General features: G+C 41.4%; 1 protein-coding gene and 1 long non-coding RNA gene across 6 annotated transcripts in view; one reads left to right on the plus strand and one right to left on the minus strand.

The window, feature by feature from the left end:
* The window catches only part of PLCB1 (phospholipase C beta 1), a 777,970-nt gene that overhangs the window by 45,450 nt on the left and 717,826 nt on the right, over positions 1–14,694 (minus strand). For 2 of the 5 annotated variants that reach the window (XM_059720209.1, XM_059720211.1), the window contains exon 32: positions 364–428. The exons of 2 other annotated variants lie outside the window; for them this stretch is intronic. In XM_059720209.1, coding sequence (XP_059576192.1) covers positions 390–428 — 39 coding nt within the window. In that variant the 3' untranslated portion in view covers positions 364–389. Of the gene's footprint in view, positions 1–363; positions 429–4,863; positions 4,912–14,694 lie in introns of all 5 variants that reach the window. One more of the 5 variants, XM_059720208.1, reaches the window with a different exon arrangement.
* The window catches only part of LOC132247552 (uncharacterized), a 111,034-nt gene that overhangs the window by 32,743 nt on the left and 63,597 nt on the right, over positions 1–14,694 (plus strand). The gene's annotated exons all lie outside the window — the stretch shown is intronic.

The raw sequence follows: 14,694 nt of genomic DNA on the forward strand, positions 1-14,694 counted from the left end.
CCAAAGAGCAATACAGGTATCTATCTGAATGGCTCAAATACTCAGGCTGTTACATGCAGCTCCTGACCACTGCACTGGAGTGGGGCAAACATAGCAATAAATAAAACACGCAAGCAGGCAGAGGGGTGCAATGTGATTTAAAGAAGCCACTAGATGCTCTCCCAGACTACTGAGAATGTAATGGCTGGTGGAAGCATCTATTATGCAGCCAGCAGATAATATTAGGGCTAAAAAGTGTCAGGGATTTCAGGTATCCAGTGAACCAGCAGGCAGTAAGCTGTGGACCCCCTGGCTCAAGTTCTGACATGTAAAAAAAAAAGAAACATTAGAGTTACTAGGTAAGAAGGGGAACATTTCACTCACTTTCACTATAGTTTCACATTCCATTTCTACTTCTTTGTTTCCTCTACTTCTTGTTCTTCTATGCTCTTTAAAACAAAACCAAGGATCATTTCAATTTTAGGTGATTAACAAATACTCTAAACTGAAATGACATACGTTTGTGCAATACTGTAAAGTCACATCTCTTTTGCCAGAAAAATTACTCCATGCTTCTGGCCCATTAATATTTGACTAGTTGGCTGGAACCTGTTAGGCAGTGAAATCAATCTATTCATCACTACCTGTCACTCCAGATTAATGGAGAACAACATTTCAGCATGCTGCTGTATGGGTGATCCAAGCTTGGCTGAAGCTGAAGTTAAGGTACATCCCAGAAAGGGATACTTTCCCCATGAAAGAAGCACATTTTTTTCCATGGGAAAAAGAATTGCACCTCCACAAGGATAATGCCAATCAGTCATGCTACCTGTGGTATGAGTTTTGGACACTACATGGCTTCTAATTGTGATCACACCAGATCTCATAAGTGAAACATGACTGGGCGTTATCAATTGTTACAGAGAAGATCTTCAAGGACAATCCAGAATGCTTCAGAACATGTTGTTAGTGATTTAACAGATGACATTAAGTTAGTCCTGAACCAATGTCTGAACAAAGGGACTTATAGAACATGATGCAGCTAAAGGTGGTGTTTTTAAGACGTAATGTAAGATGAAGATTCTGATCACCTGCAGCCAAAGAATACTTTTTCCCATTTTTATTCAATTATTAAGAGAGAGTTGTCTTTTTCTTCAAATACCTATTTGGATAATTGTAAAGAGCACCAGGATTTTTATCAGATGAAGAAGTTACTGGGTATAGATGGGAATTACATGAGTGAGGACTGCAGAGTTTGGTACTTTTGCAGGAGCGATTAGCTCATGACTGTTTTGGGGATACATTAGGTGCCATTAAATCTTAATATCTTCCACATCATGTTTTGATGGTACTCAATATATTCAGAATGGGGTGTGCCCCTGACTGTTTAAACTATTCTGAGTCAGGATCTTAATGGCATCCAGGGTAAAATGGGGACACCAAGTCAAAGTTAACCCTGGACTTGATATTAATTCATTGAAATCAGCTGCATTTGGTCCCAGTTGTTCTCTATCAAGATTGTTATAGAACTCTCTTAAAAATGAAATAGAAATGAATGAGCAGCAGGATGTTAAGAGTTTTCATATTCTATTCTATTCTAATATAAAAAAGTGTAAAGGTTAAATTCTGTTTCACCTTCAGTGCCTAAATGGCATGTGCAAAATCACATAAAGGTATAGGTTGGATTCCTATTTCCATCTGTGGTGGAATAGGATTGCCATCTCTTGAAGCTGGTTCACTGGGCAGCCAAGACTGGAAGAGGTATGGAGGAGGAGACTATCCCAGAAGAAGAATGGCTCTGGAGGGGAGGTGGGTCCTAGGTTCTAAGCTTGGGCCCCTGCTTGCAATAGGGCAGGGGTTTTCAATAGGGCTGTGCAAAGCTTCAGTTGCTGATTCGAATTGGCGGAGATTCGGCCTGATTCGGTGGCCGAATCTCTGAATCCGTATCGAATCAGGAGACCCTTTAATCTCTCCGAATTGAATTGGTACTCTCCAAATTGATTTAGAGAGATTCGGAAAGATTTGATGATCCAGACATAGGCACCGCTTTAAATGTTTTTTCTACATACCTCAAGGTAGCAGGCGGCTCATGAATGCTGAAATGATTGGGTAGATGAAGCGTCCCACAGGAGCACAGAGGGGTTCCCCAGTGCACTTGGGAGCAGACCCAGAAGTTCACCAGAAGTCCTTTTGGTCCACTTCTGGGTTTGTCCCACACTCCTATGGGACATTCCATCCACCCCCCCAGCATTGCAGCTTTCACAAGCCACACCTGGTACTTTGAGGTATGTACAAAAAACATTTAAAGCTGTGCTATGGCCGAATTGTTGATTCTCTGAATCAGCATCGAATCTTTGGATTCAGCCGAATTGAATCAGGGACAGTGATCTGAATCAACAAATCGAATCACTATCCCCAATCTGGGCCGAATCCGAATCGAATATGGCCTGTTTTGTACACCCCTAGTTTTCAACCTTTTTGCATCTGTGGACTCCTAAAATATTTCAAATGGAGCTGTGGACCCCTGTGAACTGTAAGTGTGGGTATTCATGTACTTTTGATTGATCATAGTAATCTTTCATGGACCCCTTATACATAGTCTGTGGACCCCCAGGGGTGCACAGACCAGAGGCTGAAAACCACTGCACTAGGGCAATAACTATCCCAGTGCTGTTTATCCATTTTATCCCATTAATACTAAATGTCAGGTGCAATGGGCCAGCTTCAAAAGAGGGCTGGAAAATGCGGTAGGCATTAGAGCAGTGGTTACAGCACTAAGTTGAGAAGGAAGAGATGCAGATTCAAACCTCCATTAGGGTGAGGGGGACCTAGAACCTGCACCTCCTGTTCCCTAAACAAGTGCCTTAAGTGTTCAGCTAAAAGGTGGGAGTGATCATCTCTGTCTATGAACGACTTTTCTGTGACTAGATTTGGGACTTGCCTGAGTATGAATGTGCCTGGATGATTCTACACTCACCCTTGGCAGATACATGGCCAGACTGCAGCCAGTTGAGCATATGCAGTCAGGAAATACAGGAAGCATGGAAACCCAAACTATACTTAAGTGCTCAAAACTGTAACTATGTGGCTGTGTAAGTGCTACTTAGGTAGGTGAAGGTGAAATAACTTCTTTAGCCCAAAACATCTTGATAGCTGCAGTAATACTGAAATTTGTCCTGAAGTGCTTCCTCTCAAAGCATTTTTGTACACTGATCTTAAATACTGAGGTAATGGTAAAGAAGCAGAATAGTGTATTTTGGGCATTATGTGTTCATTGTATATTTACTTGGATTCATAAATGGGGAGGAAAAACATGATCAACTAACTTAGAACAATGGGATTTTAGTGAAATTAGCACATAGGGGAATTTATGCTCTTCCCTCATACCATACTACGATGATTGAAAGAAGCCACTTTATTTCTTTGCCCCTTGAACTCTCTATCACCTTGCCAGCGGTGGGCTGCAAAAGCTATGACATTAGCAGTGACATAAATGGCGATAAATTAAAGTTACATGTTGGCTCTAAGTTGGTCAGAAGCTGGGTGCCAAGGATAGTGTATAGCTTGCACCATTTCAACATGCAAAGTGAATCTAAAATATATGCTGTGGGAGCAAAAGGTAAGGGCTGTAGCAGAAACAAAATATAGCAGCAAGATGGGAAAAAGTGAAGTGGAAATGGGAACACTGATTTCTCTTGCACAATTCTGCTGTTATTTTTCCTCAAGTCCCTCAGTTTTCTGCCCATTTAGCTTAGAAATTACACTTGTTCTGCACTCCCACTAAGTGACGAATCAGTCGAAGGTTCATGCTTTAGCACTTGAATTTGTTTTATGACAAATTTACATGTGAGGTTAAAGTTACACAATCACTTTGTCACCACAGATTTTGACCCAGTTACCTCTGTGAGAGCTGCACTTGCTAATAATACCAGATCTGAAATCAGCCCATACACATTCCTGAAAACAACTTTGGAAAACACTAACTACATTCCCTTGCTCACTTGTTCAGTTTGTTTAACAATGCTATTGCTCTTTACTGTAAGGATCTGAGTTGTTTTAGCTTGACTCCCTGGCAAGCAAACATTTGCATTTGTGACAATGCACATCTACTTTATGTGCCAGTGGGCCTGTCTACATGTGCACTTTAATGTGCAATAAACTATTTTACTGTGCATTAAAGTGTCACGTAAAAAACTGCCATTATGCTAACGCACAGTAAAATAGGCTACTGCACATTAAGCATCACTTAAAACCCACGTGCATTTGTTACTGTGCATTAAGACAGCCTAATGTGCATTTGTTTAGTACCTCAGATACTAAATGTAATGCGCATTAGGAAAAGTGCCTTAATGTATGTGTAGATGTGCCCAGTAATCCCAATTTTCCTTCCTTGCAGAGCTAGATGGAAATTCATTTAGCCCTGTGTTCAGTCAGGAATTTGTGACTGCACATTGTCATCTATATGTGCAAAGTAGGTGTACATTTACAAACATGCAAATCTCATCTACCTGGAGGCGGAAAATTCAGGTAAAAGTAGATAAACACTTCAGAAAACAACATCCAAAAGGGGCAAGAAAAAATAATCCTTCCTACCACACTTAGGCTTTTCATCTTAATAATTAACAAGTGCTCAAAACACAGTCAATCAAACATAACAGAGATATCTAGATAGCAGCAGTAGCTATTTGATAGCATGAATTCCACAGTGATATAAAGTTACAAGGTCACAAGTTCTATCATCCTGTTTATAATTAAGGTGCATATAATTCAAATTTTCCAGTATTTACACAGCTTTCAAAGATATAGTTTGTGCACTGCCACTACTGGTATTCTCTTGATCCAATTAGCATTAGCGTATCAGGCATTACACACACACATATTTACCACAGAGTGCTTGCGTGTTATGGAGTCCCAGTCAGCACACAGGATTGTCTTGCAGCATAAGAAAGAAAGAGTCAGGAAGAAACACAAGCATTAAAATGAACACTGAATTTGAAGCTTGTTTGACTTCAGTTAGTAGAAATGTGTTTATGTTACCGTAATTTATATGGATTTTATTTTTAAAAATCAGGAATTCCTTGACTAGTAACAAATTGATTTTGGCTGCCTTTGTGCCTGCACATTTGTCATATTAAGGGACATTTTTGGTGAACTAGCTATAGAAAATGACTACAACAGGCAAAATGTATCTTTCCCAAACCATAATGATGCAGCTGAATAGCTATTAGTCACATTAATGTTAAGTCCTAGAGAGAAGATGCCATGCTGTTTTGGCTAGATTTCAGGAGAACACTAATGATACAGTGAAATGATGATAAATTTGTTATCCCTCATTGCCATGTCATACATTTTCAATATGTGTATGGAGAATCCCTCTCACTTAAGAAGATTCAGAAGTTATTTGATGCAAAATAAGCACTTAAAATGTGAATGTATGAACCATATTTCATTATGTTGATAGCATGTAATGTTTCCTGAAAAAGGAATGTATTTTACGTAGTCATGAGGGACTAGAATCTCTTCTCACTTAAAGTGCTGTAAACAGAGTAATACCACTAGAATACATCATATATATCCTTATATATAACAGCAGGATCTAGCCCTAAGTACTATGAATATGCAATTTATATCAGCAAACTGTGCTTGAGCTTGCCTATTTCCTTTAGTTCTTTTTGATGATTATCCTTCCTTGATGAGCACTTGCAAAACATTAGCAATCAAAAGATTATGGGAAATAGAAAGGGAATGATGTTTACTGCAAAGGCTGTCTCACAGCAGTCCACCCTCTGATTCTGTCTGTCCTGTTCCTGACAATTCAGACCTTCTTCCATTGTCGACCAGCTGGGAACCTATTTGTGCAATTGCTAGCCCTGCCTGTTGCTTAGAGGAAGAGTTCTATGGTGGCTGTGCGGTCTGTGATGTTTCCTTGTCTGAGAGAGAAGGGGAAATTTTCCAAAGCACTTAAGCAAGTTAGGAACAGAAGTCTATGAGAATCCCCAAACCCTTGGGCACTTCTTAAGTTTTGCCCCTGCATTCCTTTTAATTTGTGATTCTTTTTGAGCTTGCCCTCAGATGCACTATAGAATTTAGATTCAAATTTTAGACCAAGGGTGTCAAATGGTGCAGGACTGGTCCATGAGCTGGATGAATGGTGAAAGGCTGCCTGCAGGTCAGATCAGACCCACAAAACCTCTGCTACACCCCTGCATGTTGAATCCAGTGGCCACGATGGGTGCTTCAGCTGGTCTGCACCAGTTAGAGTGGGTGCTGTGTATGGCATAGTCCAATACCAGCCAGAGCAGGCGCTGTGGGCTCTGGATCCAGCAGGCAGGGGGACTGACCCTATGTGCGTGGCATGTGTCCCAGACTGGCTGGGGTGGAAGCTGCATGCACATGTGGTGTGTTGATCAACACGAGACCCCAGGGTAGCGAAGAGGGCTGAATGATGAGGTTCCATTGGCTGTATCCAACCCACAGCATTTATCTTTTACATCCATGCTTTAGACCAGCGGCCTCCAACCTTTTTAAGTATGAAATCACTTTTTTAATTAAACTGCAACCCAGGATCACTCACCACCCTGCCTAGCAGATCAGTCTGTGGGGGAGGGAAGAGGTAGAGGAGGGTGGCAGCCCATGGCAGATCGTGGATTGCACTTTTATTTAAGTGATCTCACCGCCCCCATAGTGAGGGAGGGCCCGGGGCAGAGGCAGGGGCAGGGGTGAGTGGGGTTCTGGCTTGGCTGGGAGGTGGGAGCATTGGAGCCTGGGTAGCTTGTCCAGGCACACAGGGGTCTCCCACCACTGCATACACGCCGGCAGAGGCCTGGGGGCCACATGCCCCCCCAATCTGTGCACAGGGCAGAGGTGGCTGCTCCTGTGATTTGTGCCCCGAGCCCCACTGTAGCTGGCCTGGGGGTGGCCCCGCACAATGTCCCACTGGTCCTGGGACAGCTGCATCAGAACTCAGGTTGTAAAGCACAGTGCACAGAAGCAGCTCTGCCTTGCACACAGATGGGGGGGGGCATGTGTCCCCTAGGCCTCTGTCAAGGTGTACACAGTGGTGGAAGCCCCCCTCAGGTGCCCCTGAATGAGCCGATCCCAGCACCCAGTCAGGATGGGGCCTGATGCCACATGTATCCCACCACTGGGCTGCTCCTGGGCTGGCTGCAGCAGGGCTCAAGGTACAAAGCACAGTGTGCAATGGCAGCTGCCTCCACCCCACACATAAATGGGGGGGTATGTGCCCCAGGCCTTCATTGGGGTGCACACAGTGGCAGAAGCCCCCTGTGCCCCTGGACAAGCGGCCTGGGCTCTGATCCTCTCACCACCCAGCCTGGTCAGGGCCTCACTCACCTCAAGTCCTGCTCCTGCCTGTACCGCATTCCCCCCTTCACCGCAGGGGCCTCAATCAGGCCCCCTCCCCTTCCCTCCCTTACAGGCTGACCTGCTGGGCTACGGGGGGAAGGGGGGCGGTGTGCACATGCGCTCAGCTCCCCAGCCTCAGATACACTTCCAGAGGCTCTGCAATTGACCAGTCAATCATGATCACCAACCAGTTGATCAAGATCAACCGGTTCGTGACCACTGCTTTAGACAAAACTCTCATTACACTAATATCTACAAGCATGAAGATAAATCACACAACAGAGGAGGAAAAGATAAATGAGGTTAGAGATGGAGTCAAACTCCCACAATAAACTTCATTGGACTCTGCTGGATGGTGCTAAGAGCATAATCTTGCTCACGATAACGCGCTCTATATCTTGGTACAAGCATTGGAGAGGCCAACTAGGGACTGCAAACAGGGAAGAATTGGTGGGGAACGTAGTAGTAGATGGCAATTAGTATAGCAGCATCCATAAGATGATTTAGTTCGGGATTCTGACAGAAGGTAGGAAGGGGAACAGCAGAGTAAGGACCCCAGACTTTAGAAGGGCAGACTTTGACTCACTCAGGGAATTGATGAGCAGGATCCCCTGGGAGGCCAGTCTGAGGGGGAAAGGAGTCCAGTAGAGCTGGTTGAATTTTAAAGAAAGCTTACTCAGGGCTCAGGAAAGAACCATCCTGATGTGCAGGAAGACTCACATGTATGGTGGAAGACCAGCTTGGCTTAGCAGGGAACTCTGCAATGAGCTAAAATACAAAAAGGAAGTTTACAGGAAGTGGAAACTTGGGCAAATGATTAGGGAGAAGTACAGGAGTATTGCTCAGGCATGCGGGGATGAAATCAGGAAGGTCAAAGCACAACTTGAGTTGCAGCTAGCAAGGGATGTGAAGGGTAACAAGAAGGGTTTCCACAAGTATGTCAGCAATAAGAGGAAGAACAGGGAAATTATGGGTCCCTCACTGAATGGGGGAGGCAACCTAATGAGAGATGATGCAGAAAAGGCTGAAGTGCTCAATATCTTTTTTACCTCAGTCTTCACAGGCAAGGTCAGCTCCCAGACTATTGCACCGGGCAGCACAATTTGGAGAAGAAGGTGTGCAGCTAACAGTGGTGAAAGAACAGCTTAGAGACTGTTTAGAAAAGCTGGATGTGTAGAAGTCCATGGGGCTGGAGACAATGCACCCAAGGGTACTGAACCACTAGCCATTATCTCTGAAAACTCATGGTGCACGTGAGAGGTCCAAGATGATTGGAAATGGGCAAATATAATGCCCATCTTTTAAGAAAGGGAATACAGAGGATCTGGGGAACTACAGACCAGTCAGCCTTACCTCAGTTCCCAGAAAAATTGTGGAGCAGGAAATAACCCAGTTCTAAGCACATGGAGAAGAAGAAGGTGATTAGAAACAGTCAACATGGATTCATCAAGGGCAAGTCATGCCTGACTAACCTGATTGCCTTCTATGATGAGATGACCGACTCTGTGGATACAGGGAGAGTGGCAGATATGATATACCTTGACTTTAGCAAGGCTTTTGATGTGGTCACCCACTGCACTCTTGCAAGCAAGCTGAGGAACTGTATGTTGGATGAATGGATTATAAAGTGGATAGAAAACTGGCTGGATTATTAGGCTCAAATCAATTGTTTGATGTCTAGTTGGCAGCTTGTATCATGTAAAGCACCTCAGTGTCAGTCCAGGGGCTGGCTTTGTTCAATATCTTCATCAGTGATCTGCAAGATGAGATGGAGTGTATCCTCATCAAGTTTACAAAAGACACCAAGCTGGGGGGGAGAAGTAGATATACTGGAGTGTAGGGTTAGGATTCAGCGAGGCCTTGATAAATTGGAAGATTGGACACAAAAAAATCTCACGAGGTTCAATAAGGACCAATGCAAAGTCCTGAATTTAGGACAGAACAATCCCATGCACTGCTACAGGCTGCAGACTAACTGGCTAAGCAGCAGCTCTGCAGAAAAGAACCTGCAGGTTACGATGGACAATACGCTGAACATGAGCCAACAGTTTGCCCTTGTTACCAAGAAAGCTAATGGCATACTGGGCTGGATTAGTAGGAGTGTTGCCAGCAGATCAAGGGAAGTGATTATTCTCCTCTATTTGGCACGGGTGAGGCCACATCTGGAGTACTGTGTCCAGTTTTTGACTCCCCACTACAGAAAGAATGTGGACAAATTGGAGAGAATCCAGCAGAGGGCAAGGAAAATGGGGAGTGGGCTGGGGCACATGATTTAAGATGAGAGGCTAAGGGAACTACGCTTATTTAGTTTGGAGAAGAGGAGAGTGAGGCGGGATTTAATAGCAGCCTTCAACTACCTGAAGGGTGGTTGCAAAGAGGACGGAGCTAAACTGTTCTTAGTAGTGGCAGATGACAGAACAAGGAACAATGGTCTCAAGTTGCAGTAGGGGAAGTTTGAGTTAGAAATTTATAAAAAATCTCTCATTAGAAGGATAGTAGGAGCATTGGAACAGGTTACCCAGAGAGGTTGTGGTATCTCCATCCTTGGAGGATTTTAAGACCTGGCTAGACCTGGCCTTAAAAAGGGTGTTGAAGTTCTAGTTAGGTTTTTAAGCCTTGGGTGGGATGATCTAGTTAAGGCTGGTCCTGCTTTGAGCAGGGGGTTGGACTAGATGATCTGCTGAGGTCCCTTCCAGCCCTAAGTTTCCATGACTTTATGATTCTGTCTTAACAGTTCTGACTCTGCCTACAATACTGAGAAATTGCATAAACCAAAACAGCGAATACAGATTTGTTATCAAACTTTGAAGTCTTCAGATCTCCCAGTCTTCACAGCATTAATGCATATTTGTTAACTTCTCTGAGACAGATTAGTTCCCAGCAAAATTATGACAAAGACAGCAGACTTGTAATTTTCTTTTTCATTTGACGGCCTATGTCAGAGTAACAGATTTCATAAGCATTTCACAGAAGATATCTTCAATCAAGGAAGATGGAAATATAGGAGAGAAAGAGTTCTTATTTCATTCATGCAGTTTAAATCAGGACTAACTGCTAAAGTCAATGCAATTACATTGGTTTCAAACAAATAGAAAGGAAACTGTTTAACCCAGGGGTGTCAAACTTGTTGGGCATCATGGGCTCAATTAAGACTGCAGAGCTTCCTGCAGGCTGGACAATCTGTGAGCAGTATGAGACTAATCCCTGTGATTGCCAGAACAGCTATTTTGGCATGGCTCTAGCCATCAGGGAGTGAATGCAGCTGTTGCTTGCCCCCCTTTTCCCGATTTTAGTTGCTAGGGGTGGCTAAGAATCCTGATTTTGGCAGAGGAATTAAACCTGTGCAGTTTGACTGAAGGCAGAACTTTGCTGCCTCCTATTTCTATTTCTGGGTGAAACCCACATTTTTTCAGGTTCTCTTGATTATTTTACTCATACCATTTTTTCAAATTAACTTATGGTTACTAATATTAGGCAGTAATTCCAGACAGGGCAAGAGGCAAGGGTGGAACATGAGCTTCTTAACAACAAAGGCCCTTCTGAACACCTTCTATACAACTTATTTTTTTTAAAGTAGAATTGAATTTGTGTAGGTAGACACACACACCACACACACAGAGTAATTTTATCTGTCTTTACACATAAGCCTCTTAGACAGACAGACAGACAGACAGAGTGTAATTTATTTTGATAAATAAATTTCTACTAACATAACATAATATGAAAGTTGAATACATAAAATCCATTTTAGAATTTTTTTACACATACACAGATGCGTATAGCCCACAGAATCCTTGTTCAGCTGCTCAAGTATAAACAGTCAATATATTGTTGTACTGAGATCAATAAGACTCCATGAAAGTTTCATGGTTGCCTGCTAAGACTCTCAATAACTTATTCATTTAGGTCTTGATCTTGTTCTAATGAAGTTAATTTGATTTTTCTTTTTGCTGCTAATTACAATCAGAGTAGTTTTAAAACCTCACTGCATGACTAATTTTGGTATAAAGATTCATTTGATGTGTAGTTTGTAGACAATATATGTGGGTCAACTGATTACCAAATTTTAAAGAGATTCATCATACTTAAAAAAAATAAAAACAGGTAGGCAAATCAACTTTACTACCAATAGCTAACAGCAGTAGTTTTTTATGACTGTATTTTTAGGGATAAGTCAAAACGATGTAAAAGAATAACTTTTGCACATTCAAATCCTGTCAATTAAATGACAGGACAAAAAAAGAATCAAAGAAAGAAGAAAATTTAAACATCAATAGCAGTGGGAGAAGCAGAAATAAGGATGTCTATTTTAATTTGACTTAAGTACATTGAAGCTGTTTGTAAAAGTCTTCAGAAACTGATCCAATCAATTTGAATGGTTATAAAACTGGAAAATATTACCTGTTTTTAACTGACATTTGGGAGGATTATTCATTGTTTTATTTTATTTTCAGTTGTAATTGACATGGCACTAAAATGACTGAAGAGAGTCATGAGTTTGTTCATGAGGCTATAAGGTGGAACGATCTCTGATACATTCTGTAAATAATGGGTGTCATTCTTCCTGCCATCTTTCTACTGATCCACGATCCCTTCATCTCTCAGACAGAAAGGCTTTTGTCTGAGATCTAAGGCACTTATGACTGCTTCTACTGAGTTTATCTTCATCAGCTGTTTTTTTCTAAACCAGGTTTCACAGCAGAAGGGGTGAACACTTCTGACAAAAGAACTGAATGCACACCTTCATTGTTAAGCGTATTTTTTCTTTGGTTCTAGACATAATTTATATTGATTAGAAATGTGATTAGGCTTTTGTAATTCTGCTTGTGATATGAAGCAGAGCTGAATCATTCTTATTATAGTCTGAGGCTGCAATACTATAAAGACTTATACAAATGAATGTGTTTATTATCAAGCAAAATGAGCACATTGTGCTTGCAGTTGGGCATGTTCATGCTGAGGCTGAGGTCTGACACAGCATTTCAGGAGAGCTCACTTTCCTTTCAGTCCAACTTTAAATTACTTGAAAGTGGAAGAGTGGAGTGTAGTAGAACTTTTCAGTGAAAATTGCCCATTTTCCTAATGAGCTAAATGTATCTATTTATTTATTGAGTTTTTAAACATGGTATTTGGCATGCACTGGTTTCTTGCTTTTTGGACGCTTAAAAAAAACAACCCAGCAACCAAACAAAGCCATTTGGGCTAGGGACAGACATGACAAACTAGTTTAAGTGATCAAAAACTGGCTTAAACCTGTAACAGAACAGATGTTCAGTGCACATAAACCAATCTGAAAATGGCAGAAACTTGGTTGAGTGTAGTATCAGACTGAACTGATTTGGCTCAAACTAGTTTATACAATATCTGTCTCAGACCCCTTGCTGATTTAAATTAAATCAGATTATATAACTTGGGCCTTTATAGATTTTGGCTTTGTGTTTAACACACCAGATCATTTGGCTCTGTTTTTGTAGGAGAAGACAGGGGAGAGAAGAAGAAAGAGTGGCTGTTTCTTCTGACAGAAGGTTTAAAAAATAACACTGAAATTTTACCCACAAGAGTCTTTAGGGAGTTTTTGAACACCTTACTAAGCAAAATCTCAACTCCCCTGCAATTCAATTAACCATCAACATTTGATCGCTGTGAAATCACACAGCTCAAATTAAAAGAAAATCTTGCATGCAAGGAAGTTTTCAGTAAATCATCTTTAGTTATTTATATTTTGCAAGATTTAATGCATAAACCAATTACGATTTCCAAGGTGCCACATAGGGAAAGTCTCGTCTCTCTCTACTCTATATTAAGCTAATTGCTTCATTTCTAAGAACACATTTTCAGCTGCGTTATCAGCTGAACCCAAAGGTAGTCTCATACAGATAATATATTGAATAATATATTCTGTTAAGTGCAAAATGACTTAATATCAATTTGCAGAAAAGAAAATCCTGCTGATTTTGAACTAATTCAGTACAATAGTACATGTTTAAGATCAATTCACAATGAACAATTTTCTATTTACTGTCAATTTAGAATCTTGGATTTCCTGCTCCAAACAACATTTCATTCTAAAGCAGTAGAGCAAGTTATAAAAATAGTTTCCAATTAAATCAGCCAGTAGTATATAATTGTATATTTACAGTCTAGTTTCGCAGTTTGTAGAAACAGGAAATCTATACAATGGAATGGACAGACAGGGAAAAAGTCCAACCCACTTCTTAACATTACAGAATGACACAGATGTGATTTTACCTCCAGGCTGAAGAAGGTTATATTTCTTGTTAGCCTGGAACATGTGGTGCATTATGTTTGAATACCATTCTGCATGGTTACTCAATCTCCAATCCATCCCTACTTTGTATAGATTAATACACTGGTTATGGTACTGACAAGATATCTGTAGATTGAGGAGCGGCATTGTTGTTTGGCCCTCTCTTCCCACACTTTGTTTTCAGTTTCAAACAATAATCCCTTAATTCAAATGTGCCCGTTCTTTCTTTTTTGGTATTGTATATAAATAGGATCAAGAGGTAATGGAAGAACAACTAGGAAGAAGCCCAACATGAGTGGTAGTAAAGAAAAAAAATGGCCTAGTGCTTTGAGTGTATTGAGTTTGAGCATTCATGCTTATGAGAGGTACATCTCAATTTAAGCTCTATGTCTTAGGTAACCTTCAGGAAAGCAGTATTAAATTAGAGCTACAAAACAATTCTTTTGTAACATTAATCTCCCAAAGCTGGCATTAGGGCTGTACAGTTCCAATCATGCTAGCTCCTTCCACTATGTCTCAGCCCTGAAGGAAAACCTCTTAGAAACAGGGGATTGTTGGAAGGCAGAGTGCATAGGCAGGAGCAACATCTAAGTTAACTACTTTCATGCATGAAGATTTTTTTTCCTTCTCCAAGAATTTTGCACTTCATATTCCCACAACTGAAGGCAATGCACTACACAAGAAAGGATAAGCTAAGGAGATCTAGTCAATCACAGTGTTGTCCTTTCAAAGCAAGTCTGAGTCCCAGCTGAACAGGCAAGATGGTAAGGATGTACAAGTGCCCCAGTAGAACCGTGGGTAGCAACCCTAGACATTTCTAAAATACAAAGATGTGTTTTCCAAGCTTATTGATACTCTAAGTAGTGTTCACAAATTTTATCTCTGAGGGAGGAAAAAGCCTCGGTTTATATGGAACCCCGCCTAACCCTGATAAAAGACAACTTGTAGTTAGATATTATGGTAGACCTACCTCAATTTGTCTATTGGCATAGGCATGAGTATGGGTATGTGTAGACTCAGGGATACTTCAAGATATGGACAGAAAAGCTTTCTAATATCTGTAGCCAATCACATAATGATTT

This window comes from Alligator mississippiensis, chromosome 1, assembly GCF_030867095.1.
Source record: "Alligator mississippiensis isolate rAllMis1 chromosome 1, rAllMis1, whole genome shotgun sequence".
NCBI lineage: Eukaryota > Metazoa > Chordata > Crocodylia > Alligatoridae > Alligator > Alligator mississippiensis.